Below are 14,542 nucleotides of genomic sequence, written 5' to 3' on the forward strand. Positions count from 1 at the left end.
GTATGTTTTAATAATAACAATAATTCAATAGATATTAAGATCGTATAACACTTTTTTTATATCAATAGTAAGTAAATACAGAATGAAAAGCAAAAAAAGTATAAAATATATCATGATAAAGATGAATTAAGAATAAAAGATTATTTACAAAAATACCTACGTGACATAATTTCTTGGAGATTTAAATGCTTAAAAAAATACTTTAAAAAAAAGTATTGAACAACATAAAACAGTTGGTAATGAAACATTTTCAATTCAAACTCGTGCAGCAAGTTGATTAGACAATGGGTCAATCTCTGATCATTGCACTTTGTATACATATAATACCATGTCGCCTGAATATATCTCAGATTTACCTGCAGAAAAGTAAACATCCAGACCCCAGAGGAAACGAGGTGAAGCAGACTTTAGTTAATAATATCAATCACTAGAGATCAAGACTCTGAATCGCCTTGTTCTAAAAGCACTGTGGATTTCCTTGTGTCTTACTTGTGCTGCTAAAAGATGAGCTCCTGTAATTGGCTAATTTGACGATTTCTCTAAAAAAAAAAATTAAAGTATTTTGAAGGTGCTGAATGAACGTTCAATGAAGTAAATGTGCTGTTCAGAGTGCTTTGACCCTAAAGTAGAGGAGGAACAGGGTGTCCGTGACCCTCTCGCCCCCTCCATGACGTGCTGGTCATCAGCAGGAAGTCCCTCCCGTGTCCTTCAGACTCAATAACCCCTCTTCTAAATAGTCTTTGTTGTGTTTTGGTTCATTTCACCCTTTCTGTTCTCTATATTGGTCACCGTAAAGCCTTGTGTATATATTACTTACTACATTTTTTATCCTGTCTTTCATTATATTCAACTATCTTTTCTATTTATTCTATGTGGAGCAACGTTTAAAAGAATTTCCATCTGTATTTGTATTCTTTTCTACTGTCCTCTTGAGTTTTTTGGGGGGTTTTTTACAATTTGATGTCGATTTGAAACGCCTGGATTCGCAGTGTGTCGTTGCGGAGGCCTTGTAGAATCAGTGCAACGTGTCTGTACATTAAAAAAATAATAATGACGGCCGTATCTCTGCTCCCTGACCCCAAACACGTGAACGACACGGCGCCCGGCCACCCAGCGCGTCACGAAGCGACACGCAGCCAATCACAATCCGGCAGCAGGCGCCCCGCCGCTTGACGAACACGCGCCTCAGCCAATCACAGCCCCGGAAGCGGCAGCAGTGCCCGCCTTCGCCCCGCGCGTAGCCAATCGGCGCCCGCGAGTAATTACTAATTCATTACATTGCAAAGGGGAGTGACGCAGTTATTGTAGATCTCTTGATGCTCCATGCTTTTTTTCTTCGCGTATGACCTGAAATTACAATATATATAATTTTTTTTTCCAGGCGTCTTGGAAGCGCGATCCGGCACGAGAGGCGCAACCGCAAAGAGGGATTCCCCGCAGTGACACGGGGGGGGGGGCTTGTATGCGGGATCCGTGCGCGCCTTGAATTTGGATGCCATTCCGGTTGCAGGTTGCGGTGAAACCCGAGGACTGGATGCGATAACCAGGAGGAGACATGCCGCAGCCCAAATCACGAAAGATCGCCATCCTCGGGTACAGATCCGTTGGTGAGTCGTGGGACGTGACCTGCCGAGATCGTTGTTTTTGTTTTGTTTTTTTTTACTTGTTTGGTGTGGGTTTTTTTTTTTTTTTGGGGGGGGGGGTTGCGCCCGTTTATAATAAGGCTTAATTCTAAGGAGTGGGATCCGCGCGCGCGAGCGCCGCCAGGTGTGCCGTGGCCTTCGAGCGCACGAGGCCTCCCATAATAAACAACGTCGATCATTTCACATCCTCCCCATCGATCGTTAAGTCGGTGACCCGTTGAAGTCGGTGCCGTGCGCGAGGCCTCGGTGGAGGGGAGGGAGGGAGGGAGGGACGGGGTTGGGGGGGGTTAGCGAGCGCGTCCGATTTGACGCAGAACTGCGCGTCTCTGGAGCCGGAGAGGCGCAGCTCGTGGCGGAGAGACGGTGATGGTGATGGTGGTGATGGGGAGGGAAAATGGCACACGGACTGGAGGACTGGAGGCCCGAAGCGCGTCGCGGCCCCCCGGTAAACCCGCTGACATCCCCGCAGAGGAGGATCCAGAGGAACCCGATGTGCTTTTCTGAGCTGGAATAGTCACATATCAGGGGAACTTTTGCTCTTTTCTTATAGCGTATTGGTATTAATTTTCTTTTTTTTTCCTCCTCCCATCTTTTTTTTTTGCGTGTATAGAATATAAATGAAATACTAAAACTGAACAGTGTCTCGTACGATCCACATAAAACACCATTTACACATGGACATAGTCACTATAATCCCGCATTTGTCCAATTTTAACCCTTTATAGGGCTCTCGTTGGAATTCAATCCAACTTTATTTATATACTGCAAGATACAACACAGGTCATTTCTGGGCACTTAAAAAAAACCAAAACCACATGAGCAAGCATAAGCGACTATATTTAGAAATAATTGGAAGGATATTGTATGACCTACTTTTTTTTTTTAAAGATATTTGTGATTTATTAAACACAGGCTGAAACAACACAACTAATATGTTGGAAAGTGTCACGCCGAGCAAAATTACATCATATACATGATCTTATATAGCACATTGGAGGTTTTCCAAAAAGTTTCACAATCATTTTGACTCATACTATATATATATATATATATATATATACACACACACACACCCTATAGGGGGTAGGGGTGGCAAAATGTGATGATTTCTGTCATTTCAACTCACAATAGTGATATTTTTACAATTAAATGATAAATACAAATGAAAGGGCCCACATAAAAGATGAAGCCCACGTAAAATGTAAATAAAAACAATAAAATGAAAAGAATTCACATTAATCAACAGTTCACTCACAATTGACATACGACTCACACTCACAGTATCAGAACGTGACATGTTTTACAATTTAATTCAAATTATTAGCCTTTATTTGAAGCAGATAATGTCCACGTGTTCCATATAAGTTGAGGCGACAGAGGCGTGTTTGGTCTCGTGAACACGTTGAGTGAATCTGTTCTTTGGCCTTGTTTAATGTTACTTGCTTGTGATTCCCGGACGTAGTGATGAGACCATGCAGTGGCTTCCAGAACAGAGTCACACCTGTGTTTATAGGGGTAAACATGTGTTTCCTGTCAGCTCAAGCTGTCCCTCTCATCGTTTGTGTCTTACAGGAAAGTCGTCCCTGACAATTCAGTTTGTGGAAGGCCAGTTTGTCGACTCCTATGACCCGACAATAGAAAACAGTAAGTGGATCCATCGATCTCCGCAGTATTCCAAACTTGTGGTTTGTAAATTGTGTTGATATTGTTATATAATAGTAATCCAAAAATCTAGATTTGTGTCATATTTTACTGGCATTTGGCAAAACAAACATATTTGAGTTCAGATCAGTAAAATAGTAAAATGATAACCTTTAAATTGTATCTTAAGTTTTATTATTTGTCGTGATTCAGAGTAAACATCATGAAATTGTCTATATTTCTACATGAAACAACTGACGACTACAGAAAACGACTAAAATGTCAATATAATAAAGCCAATTTGAATGAAATCTCGTGCAAACATGCATTCAAATGTCTTTTCTATAGCTGTTGCATTATGGGAAATATTTCATGAACTCACGGCTTTGAAGCAGCAATGAGGCAGTTATCTTTCATGTTTTTAAACAATCAATGTTTCTTTTAATTAACGTTTTTTTTGTACTATTTTCTTGGTGGTTTGGCCTGAGTGGAGCCTCTTGGAGGCCGGTTTTGGACCACGGGCCTTATGTTTGGCAGCCTCACGTGTCGGGTCCTGAAATTTAAAATAAAATTAGTTGAATTAATTGACCTCGTTGAATTAATTGACCTCGTCTTTCTTTTTGGTTGTTTAAATCTTCCATTGGCCTCGTCTTTTTTGACTTGATTTGGGAGGTTTTTACACCTATTTTTATATTTTAGTCTGTAATTTAAATGCGAAAAGCTATTTTACTTCTCTATTTGTGTGAAAATGTGTCGCTGACAAATAAAGCGACTTTGACTTAAACATAATCTGGACGTACCAACCGAGATCTAAGTAAATAATTGATGAGAAATGTGGTGATTTAAGACTAATTAGACTAATCGACTGTGTCTGTATTGCATTAATTTGACAGCAGACGTATGCAATTGTGTGACTTTTTCCTTCTTTCACATATATCTTGAAAGAAGAGGGGCGTCAAATCAGAGCAGAATCTCCTTATATATGAATTTGATGTCATTTTTAACCCAACGTTCCCTCGAAATGCTATAAATAACATGTTCAAACAGCAAAACCCTCTTCTCGGGAACTTTTGAGAAAATGGACTGCGGTGGTGTTCGCATGAAAGAAACTTCTTTTCTCTGATTTGTATTTGCTCGGACACGGCTGCTTTACAAGGAGAACTTTGCTTCAAGGCATTTGGAAAGTTTTTTTTTTTTTTTTTTTGCAGCATGAGAGAATGTACAGTAAACCATCAACCTCCTAAACACACATCGTCCCCAGACGCTCGGGAGATTTGAATCCGAGCTTCACCTCCAGGCTGCGTCTTTATTTCCTGACATGTTCGCTCACATACCAGCCGATGGGGGGTTTTTTTTTTCTTTCTTTCTTTCTTCCTTTCTTCCCAATGTATGGTCTGTGCCTATAAATAACCGGCGGGTGGTTAACATAAAAGCGAAGTGTCGGCGTCAGGTATCGGCGAGACGCCGCGGGCTGTACGTTTCCCGCCGTCTCGCTGCAGATAAAACATCTCCGGGCGGATATATCGACAGCGCCGCACTGGACGAACTCTACCGAAATGGATCCTTCACTCGGGTCGCGTTGAAACATCTGCAGTCCAGGAGCTTTTCACTGACTGAGCCTTCGTCCCGGCTGTTCCACCGCTCCCATTGTTTTTAATTATTATCCCCCGCCGTAGCCGATAGGCCCCGAAGGGGGATCTTGAAACAGTCTCCGTACGTACGTTTCTACCTATATCTCGGCAACCCCTGGGCCCACAGTGACCAAACTTCACATGTGGATACATCTCAGAGGGGGGAAGGGATACTATGGTGACCTTGACCTAATTTGCATATTAAGTAGGTCACAGGGTCACGAAGTGCTTAAAAACACATTTTGGGCTCTGGAGGCCTAGGTTTTTGAGCTAGGGCTCTGAAATTTTATACACACCTACTAGTACTCTGGGGACACCCTCCAGCATACCAAGTGACCTGACCTTGACCTTGAAGATTGGTAGGCTCTGAAGTTTGCCCGTCATGGTTGCACAATACATGTATTTTCATATAAACATTTCTCCTCATTTCTCAGCAGTTCCTGGGCCCACAGTCACCAAACTTCACACATGGACACTCCACCTGGGGAGAAGGGGCACCATGGTGACCATGACCTAATTTGCATATCAGGTCACAGGGTCACTAAGTGCATAAAAAACACCTTTTGGGCTCTGGAGACGTATTTTGACATAGCTTATGAAGAAGACCTTTCAGATTCTACATAATTATCTACTAGGACCCATGGAACACCCTCTAGTGTACCAAGTGTGCTGCCTTAGAGCTGGCTTTGTGAGAAAATATAAAGCCCTCCGGCGGGGGATTAGCCGAGCAACGGCCTTCTTGTTTAGGATTTCTAACCTGTCCGTCCCTCCATTTGCAGCATTTACCAAGATGATCACAATAAATGGACAAGATTACCACCTTCAGCTTGTCGACACAGCAGGGCAGGTATGGCTCGCTTCTATTGATTGATGTAAATATCTCCTGTGACATTACAATAACGTCTCTTTATATGTGTTTTGTTTTTGTTTTTCCCCCCTTCAGGATGAATACTCCATCTTCCCACAGACCTACTCCATAGACATCAACGGCTACATCCTGGTCTACTCAGTCACGTCTAATAAAAGGTAAAATCGATGGTCTCGACGGGGAGGCCCACGTGAGTTGTGGTTGAAACGTTCCCCCTTCTGTGTCTTCCAGCTTTGAAGTCGTACAAGTTATCCATGAAAAACTGTTGGACATGGTGGGGAAAGTTCAGTAAGTTCATTTTTTTTTTTTTTCTTTTCTCTTTACTTTGTGGCCGGCCGGGCGCCGGGATGCGCCGATGTGACATTTGTGATTTATCCTTTTTTTTTCTCGCCGCGATGCAGAGTCCCGATTATGCTCGTCGGAAACAAGAATGACCTACATATGGAGCGGTATGTGCACACACACACACACACACACACACACACACACACACACACACAAAGAAGTACAGACTCAACACTTTTATTGAAGCGAAAGTTTAAAAAAAAACAAGTTACTAAAGTACAATAGTAAAAATACGAATAATAAAATGTTCCTTTAAGCTTATCAGCTGGTTTGTGGTCGTAAAGTTGTGTGTCTATTTAATAGACTGAACAGCGTCTCACTGTGTGACGAGTTTTTTTGTAAATGTGGGAGTTAATGTCTTCCTAATGTAATTTCACCAAAGTGATTTTTTTTTTTCCTGTATAAAATGAGCAAAATTCAAATAATGTGCACATTCAGCCTTAACCATTACGAAGGAAACGAGTTGAGAGAGTCAACTATTATCTTATAAGGTTTGACTGTTTCAATTGAAGCGTTTTTGACTGTGTGAAATCATTAATAATAGAGACTCTTTGCGTAAAGTGTATGAATGTTTATCGTCACTCGGTGGGGAACGGCTGGAAGCCACACAGTAAATATAACCAGGATGCACACAGGTTGTGTTTTGCTTTTGTTTCACCAAGTCTGACCGAAATCTTGATTTCTTTCCCCACCAGACTGATGAACTTTCACATTGTGTGTGGAATGAATGATGGACACTGTCACTAATGTTATTGTCCATCAGCTGAAGCATCAAAAAGTAAAACACAGTCCGAATCTGAACGTAAAACTAAACAAAAATGTTAATAATTGTGCTGGATTTTCTATAAAACGCAATGAATTTGGATTTAAAAGTATAATTTAAGAAGGAAACAGTAAGTTGTGTGTCTTTATTTTGATCTAATGAGGAAAAAACATGATGAGTCACCGGTAACGAGTCGGGTTTTAAAAACCCAATATTTGTGTCGGGGATCTACTTACTTTCAACCTCTCGTCGTTTGCAGATGCACAGATCAGTTTCTAACGCTGCAGCAGAAATCCAAACCTGGACGTTCTTCTTACGTGACACACAAACTGAAATCTCGAGGAGATGTTGATGTTAAGCCGTCGTCCTCATTCGATATCAATCCGTGTAACTCTGCGCCACTCGGATCATTTACAGGAGCACATTCCATAGGAACTGCACTCTATGGGCGAGTCAAAGCCAGCAAATGTTCTTACTGTGATTTTTTTTATCCCCCGCCGTGGCTGATAGGCCCCGAAGAGGGATCTTGAAACAGTCTCCGTCCGTACGTCCGTCCGTTCGAACGTTTCTACCTATATCTCGGCAACCCCTGGGCCCACAGTGACCAAACTTCACATGTGGATACATCTCAGAGGGGGAAGGGATCCTATGGTGACCTAGGTTTTTGAGCTAGGGCTCTGAAATTGTATACACACATGATACACACTCCAGGGATAACCTCCAGTACACCAAGTGACCTGACCTTGACCTTGACCTTGAAGATTGGTAGGGTCTGAAGTTTGCTCATCATGGTTGCACAATACATGTATTTTCATATAAACATTTCTCCTCATTTCTCAGCAGTTCCTGGGCCCACAGTCACCAAACTTCACACATGGACACTCCACCTGGGGAGAAGGGGCACCATGGTGACCATGACCTAATTTGCATATCAGGTCACAGGGTCACTAAGTGCATAAAAACACCTTTTGGGCTCTGGAGACGTATTTTGACATAGCTTATGAAGAAGACCTTTCAGATTCTACATAATTATCTACTAGGACCCATGGAACACCCTCTAGTGTACCAAGTGTGCTGCCTTAGAGCTGGCTTTGTGAGAAAATATAAAGCCCTCCGGCGGGGGATTAGCCCAGCAACGGCCTTCTTGTTTTTTAATTTATTGTCTTTTTTGTTGTTGTTGTTGTTGTTGTTTCTCCTCAGAGTAATCAGCTGTGAAGAGGGAAAAGCTTTAGCTGATTCCTGGAACGCCGCCTTCATGGAGTCCTCAGCTAAAGAGAACCAGGTGGGACATCGAAGCCCGTCGATGCATTTTATATCAATAAGTAGTGAAAGGAGGAAGAGGCGCCGCTGCTTCTTTGTGGACTTCCTCCCAGCGGGTGATTGACGACTCCAAATTGCCCACATGGATGAGCGCGAGTGTGAAATCCTGCCCGTCTCGAGGCGTCGGCCCGGCTGTTGAGGGGAAGCAGCTCCGGCCTCCTCGGAGACAGAAATAATGATGAATTAGTGATTCGTGGATGGAGAGTTAGAAAATGAGCCTTGATAATCTGAGCTCTTTTATGCAGTTGCAGAGGACATCCTGTTAAAAACAAAAAACTGTAAATGTAAATTAATTTGGCCCATTTTCTTATCTTGATCCAATTTATTGTCTATGGCAGGTAAAAGTGGCCAGAAGCCACTTTGAACCAAGACAAAATCATTAATTAAAACTGTTGTTTTGAACCAGAAACCATTTGGAAGGCTCCAAAAAAAACACTTTTTTAATTAATCTAAATCTGGGCTAAAAGAAAAAGACCGATTCCCATTTTGCTGGTCAAGTTATCTGACTTTTCTGTCACGATTTTCCAAGTAATTGATCGATATCTTCCACGTCGTAGCTCAAATCGTCACCACGTCAAGCTTCACGCAAAAAAGAAAAAGTCCCGGCCCGTGCTTCCCCGTCACGCTCCGGACAAAGACGACACTGTAGTTTCAAAACAGTTTGACGAGTCGAGAAAAAAAAAATCTGTTTTAAATCCTGGAGGGTTTCTTAAGTAGAGCTATGCGTGTGTGTCAAAAACCTCACAGTGCAAAGCATTATGGGATGGATCGTCTCACTGAATCACGGGGTATTCATGCATATGAACCCACACGTCAATGAGATTTCTTTATTTATTTGATCTCTCATGACTTTTCTTTTTTGTCTGGTTGACATTTCCTCTTGCATTTGGCAATTTGTTTGCTCACAAGCAGCAGTGATGTGTATCAGGAATAGGCTAAAGGTTCTTTTAAAAAAAATAAAATAATAAAATTTGTTTAAAAGCAGCACTCGGCCGGACCGACAAATGCGACAAACCTGAAATTCACTCTCCACTTGGAGGGAGCGGAAAACAGTTCATTTAAATGAGACAAGAGTTTGTGGCGCAATATCAATCTGCTGCCACCGAGGATGACACAATAAAAGCCTTTCAAGGTAAATAAGCGATGCTAATTAATCAGTCTGTGGATGGATTTAAAAAAAAAAAAAAAAAAAGTTTATTGTGTTTGAAGCAGGAGCGTCGTTGAAGTAGTCCGCATCGATTTATAAATCAGCGTAAGTGGTTATTACATTTCCTGTTGTCCACTGCTGCTCAACGCAGCGTGAAAAAGCTTCTCCTCCGCTGCATTAAATGGCCGCGGTCTTCTGAAGGCGTCGGGGAAACGCGCGTGTTGCTAAACCGCCGTGTCGGTGCCCGTTACGCGCGGCCGTCCACCACGTTTATGTTCGCTAAATCACGCTAAACGACGGACGAGGTATAAAAAAAAAAAAAAAAAACAATCGATGGGAAACACATCAGACTGGTGGCGAGTTAATTGTGTTGGTTCGGAGATCCCCGCAGATCATTACGCTGTCTTGTGTGCCTCCTCGACCGTTTTTAACGTTTCTAAAGCAGCATTTTAACGGCACACGCGACGATAAACTGGCGCTTTCACCGGCAGTGACGCCTTTCTCGGGTGCCGCTTCCCCCGATCATTCCGCGCGGTGATATATTTCCGCTTTGCAGCCGCCCTCGGATCCACGTTCGCGTCCGGATAAGTGTAAATAGCAATAGTGTGCCGGGAGTCTCCCACACAGCGTGTTGATGTACAGCAGGGGGCTGCAACCTGTGGCTCTTCAGCTCCTCTGTAGCGGCTCCCCGAAGCTTTCAGAGTGTGTAATGGAAATGAGTATAGTTTTTAATTCTGTTTTTAATTTTGTTTGCGTTCCGTGCAGATTTTCAAAACGTTGTCCAATCTGCAGGGTAAAAACGGATAAATGAAGGTAAAACGGCAAAGTCGGCCATGTTGTTGAAATGAAAAAAGGGTGGGGGGGGAACATAGGGAAAAAAACATAAGAAAAAGAGGATGGGGTAGAGAAAAAGATTTTAAAAAGATAAAAAGAACAAAGTGAGAAAAAGGCTTAAAAAGAAAAAATAAAGAAAAAAGAGGGAAAAATGGGGGAAAAAATCGAAAAAGAACAAAACCAGAAAAAAAAAAAATTTTAATGAAGAAAAATTGAAAAAAATAAAAATGTCAATTATATATGATACATAAAAAGGCTATAGCAGGAAAATCCATGGGGGAAAAAACAGCCACAAGAGTTAAAAATGTAATTAAACATATTGCAGCATATATAGATAAATCTTTTTAAGATATTTATTACTTTATGCCAGATAATTAACCTGTTTTACGGCTCATTTAGTCATGGAGGTCTCAGAACGCTGATGTACGGGTTTATTTTGCAGCAATAATGTGGTGCTATTCAGTCAGTGGATCAATCCCACAATGCTTTGCTCTGCCATGATCCCGCCTCCAAACCCGCCAGGAGGAAGATGGATTTCTTCTTTCTACAAAATACAAGCTAGCCCAAGGTGGCCTGAAGCAGCCCTGTAAGAGTCATTAAATGTAAAAGTCTTAATCCGAAGCTCAAAAGCAGAGACTGTGTCAGCCTCGCATTCTACTGATATAAAAACCTCCAGTAAGAAAGTCTTCTTGGGGGCGACGAACAGCTCCTTAAGATACGGTGGATTCTGGTTGTTAAGAAGCATTTTGAATTAATTTTTTTAGATTGAACAGGAAGTCATTATTGGAGTGACGTGAGCTCTGCCGCTGGTTTCTATCAGGATTCTCGCTGCAGCATTTTAAATCAATCAAAGACTCTAAGCAGTTATTGGGACACCTTGATAATGGATGTTTACTCTCATCACACAGTGGAAGAGTTTCACAATTAGTGAAGCTTTGAATTGAGTTATAGTTACAATGGCGTCTGCGTTTGTCGAGCCTCGTCGATTAAAAGCCACCTGCGTGTTTCTCCCCCCCTCCCCCCCCCCCCCCCCCCCCACCCAGACGGCCGTGGAGGTCTTTCGAAGGATGATCCTGGAGGCAGAGAAGATGGACGGCGGCGTGCAGCCGGGAAAAACCTCCTGCTCCATGATGTAGGGCCGCCCAATCAACACACAGGACACTGCACTGGGATATCCCGTTACTTGAAGGCTAGCTGCCAGTTCTCCTCCACCTCAGCTGACTCCACCCACGGGGTCCGAAATATCCAATACTGTCTATTCATGGCTCTGATTCCACTGTTATTTATCAGTATTTCCTAGGCCCCCCCCCCCCTTTTTTTTTTGTCATCCTTGTTTTTTATTTGTGTGACTGATTTAAAAAAAAGAAAGAAAAATGCTTAAAAAAGAGAGAGAGTGGATGAGTGATGGTCCCCTTGTCGGATGTCTCCCGCCATCTCTCCAGCCACCTCTGTGCTCGGCACTGATGCAAAACAAAGAACTCTGTAATGGTGTATCAGAACAAATGTCCCCCCCCCCCCCCCCCCTTTTTCCCCGAAACGACGGCAACCGTAACTAAGAGCAGAGACAGTAGTGGCTTGACGCATCTTAGCTTCTCATTATGCAGCTTCCATTTAGGCTTTCCAGCCCCTTGTTTTCTTTAAATAAGACGCCGAGACGCGAGAATCGCCCCTGCCCGCCATGCGTACGCCCTGGAAATGGTTCGGCAGACACACACACACACACACGCACACACACGCGCACACACACACACACATACGTTTCTTCTGATACATCGCCAGCTGTTTGTTCCTTCCAATATACAGCTCTTTTTCTACTTAAGCACCTCGCAGAACCCTTCTTCTTCTGTCCCCCCCTCGGTTTGTTTATTAGCGGTTACTGTCAGCCCCCCCCCACCCCCCTCCCCTCCCCCACCCCAAACAAACAAAAAAAAACTAAGAAAAAGAAAAAAAATCTGGATCCATTTTCTAATGTTGAAAATGTTGTACAAATGTTTTTGATTGTAATCATTAAAGCAAAAAGTGGTTATGTATGCCGCCTGGTCTGTCGGTTATTGCGGTAAAGGAGTTCTGAGCCTCCTGCTGGAACCTCGGCGGGAAAAGGGAGGATCGCATCTGTAGACGTTGTCACGTCGCAGTCAGAGCAGGCGGAGTCTTTAGTTTAGGGTTCATGCACGGTGGAATAGTGGTCGACTTTACCTGGTTTGAGGGACATTGTAGCCGGTTTGTACGGTGGCCCTGAAGTGCAAACCACAACAACAGATCACTAAACACAACAAATGGAAAAACACAACTGCAAATTGAAAAACACAACTGCAAATTGAAAAAAACAACAACATGAGTAGTATCTGAATCCACAGAATGTTGTTGTTGTGAAAAACACAACAACAAATTCAAAAACACAACTGAAAATTCAAAAAAACAACAACATGACTAGTATCTGAATCCACAGAATGTTGTTGTTGTGAAAAACACAACAACAAATGAAAAACACAACTGAAAATTCAAAAACACAACAACATGAGTAGTATCTGAATCCACAGAATGTTGTTGTGAAAAACACAACAAATTCAAAAACACAACTGCAAATGAAAAAACACAACTGCAAATTCAATTGTTGTGTTTTTCAATTTGTTGTTGTGTTTTTTTCATTTGTTGTGTTTTTTCATTTGTGTTGTGTTTTTGAATTTGCAGTTGTGTTTTTCAATTTGTTGTGTTTTTCAATTTGTTGTTGTGTTTAATGATTTGCTGTTGTGTTTAATGATTTGCTGTTGTGTTTTTCAATTTGCTGTGTTTTTCAATTTGTTGTTGTGTTTAATGATTTGCTGTTGTGTTTTGGAATTTGTTGTTGTGTTTAGTAATTTGTTGTTGTGGTTTGCACTTCAGGGCCACCGTAGGTTTGTGTGTATTTATCTGTGGATTCAGATACTACTCAGGAATATGAATTATGACATTCTGGTTCATCTTTGGGTTGTGATCGTGCATTTAGTTTTTTTTACCCCCCCAAGTACTCCAGTTTCTTCCTACAGTCCAAAAAGATGTGTTTGAGGTAAAGTTGTGCCTTTAAAGTACCTGTAGACCCTCAGCTGCCTGGTGGAGCAGATGGACGGGTGAATACTAATGTGTCTGAGTGTATATTTTTCATCATTCGTCCTGTAAATCAGCCAAGACCGGCTCCAATTTCTGGTTATCTTGAGTAAAGCACGTTTTCCTATCATAATTTGAAGTAGTTTTTTTTTTTTTTTTTTTTTTTTAAAGGGACAGCAATAGCTAAAGAGGATGTGCACTTTCCAAGTTATTTCATCCTTTTGAATATCTGAATAAAGGACAAAATAGCCTGGAAAGTGCACAAGCGTCGGGGTCAGGGATGCTGCGAGTGCGCGGCGGTAAGGGAAGTGTAACTGCAGCGCTCTTCCAGTAGAGGGGCGAATGCCGCCTTCGTGCTTCTCGTCAGTCAAACGGTGTCAAATGCCATATTTTAAAGGTAATGGGAGATGTGCGTCGGTGTTTTTAAAGGCAACGTGACGCATGCATGTTGAAGGTGCTGCAAACTGGCTGCGGATGTGAAAAACACAAGATAACGAGACGGGTTTTTTTAAACACTCTTATTTTTCGAGCTCCTTTATTTGTGAGGGCAAGCCATCCATCCATCCATCCATCCATTTTCTGCTGCTGATCCAGGGCCGGGTCGTGGAGGCAGCAGTCCAATCCTCCCCGGGGAGGCGTTTCAGGATTGATTTTAAGATTTTACCATTAGTTTTTAAATGTGGGCCTTCTTTATCTTTCTGACCTGCGTTTACGACATGAGCCCTCGCGGCCCCTGAGGTCCTCTGGCTCCGGCCTGTTACGGGTTCCTGGTGTCAGGACCGGGACCTGTGGTGAGGCCCGGTTCTGTCACTACGGCCCCAGGTTTGTGGAAGAGCCTGCCTGAGGGCCCCGGGGCCACAGAGACTGCCAGTGTTTTTAAAAACAGGCTCAAAACCCACTTTTTTTTTTTTATTTAGCATTTAATTAGTTGACTGTTTTACTTTTTTGTCGTCCATGTTTTAGCTGAATCCTTTATCTCATTTATGAATTCATTATATAAGCTCTTATCTACTTATTTTTATTGGTTGATTATTTTTGCTTTTTATTTTTCTTATCTTTTAGTTTCATTTATTGCTCAATTTTATTGGCTCCTATTTATTTCACTCCAGTGTCTCCTCACGGGTGGTTAGTCTGGTCTGCCTGTGGGGGGGGGGGGGGGGCGTCGTCCTGGGGGTCGTTCTGGCCTTGGTGGTGGAGCTCAGCACTGTGGATCACTGACCGTGGTGGGGGCTCCTGACCGGCTGGGCGGGGACGGTCCCTGTGACG

General features: G+C 42.6%; 1 protein-coding gene across 1 annotated transcript; it reads left to right on the plus strand.

The window, feature by feature from the left end:
* The first annotated feature begins 1,343 nt into the window (after positions 1-1,343).
* Positions 1,344-12,222, plus strand: LOC308135712 (GTP-binding protein Rheb). The gene is made up of 8 exons (XM_080503805.1): positions 1,344-1,607; positions 3,216-3,287; positions 5,695-5,762; positions 5,859-5,941; positions 6,015-6,071; positions 6,185-6,232; positions 8,092-8,173; positions 11,236-12,222. Exons 1-8 carry the CDS (start codon positions 1,556-1,558, stop codon positions 11,326-11,328), a joined length of 555 nt encoding a protein of 184 aa, XP_080359931.1. The 5' UTR covers positions 1,344-1,555; the 3' UTR covers positions 11,329-12,222.
* Positions 12,223-14,542: the final 2,320 nt, after the last annotated feature.

The sequence above is a fragment of the Blennius ocellaris genome (genome assembly GCF_963422515.1).
Source record: "Blennius ocellaris genome assembly, chromosome: 10".
NCBI classification, from domain to species: Eukaryota; Metazoa; Chordata; class Actinopteri; order Blenniiformes; family Blenniidae; genus Blennius; species Blennius ocellaris.

Excerpts from the sequence above, each read along its gene's own strand:
- LOC308135712 (XM_080503805.1), top strand. The coding sequence starts at position 1,556 with ATGCCGCAGCCCAAATCACGAAAGATCGCCATCCTCGGGTACAGATCC. Across the intron at positions 1,608-3,215 it reads CCTCGGGTACAGATCCGTTG|GAAAGTCGTCCCTGACAATT; the intron begins GTGAGTCGTGGG and ends TGTGTCTTACAG. Across the intron at positions 6,072-6,184 it reads GACATGGTGGGGAAAGTTCA|AGTCCCGATTATGCTCGTCG; the intron begins GTAAGTTCATTT and ends GCCGCGATGCAG.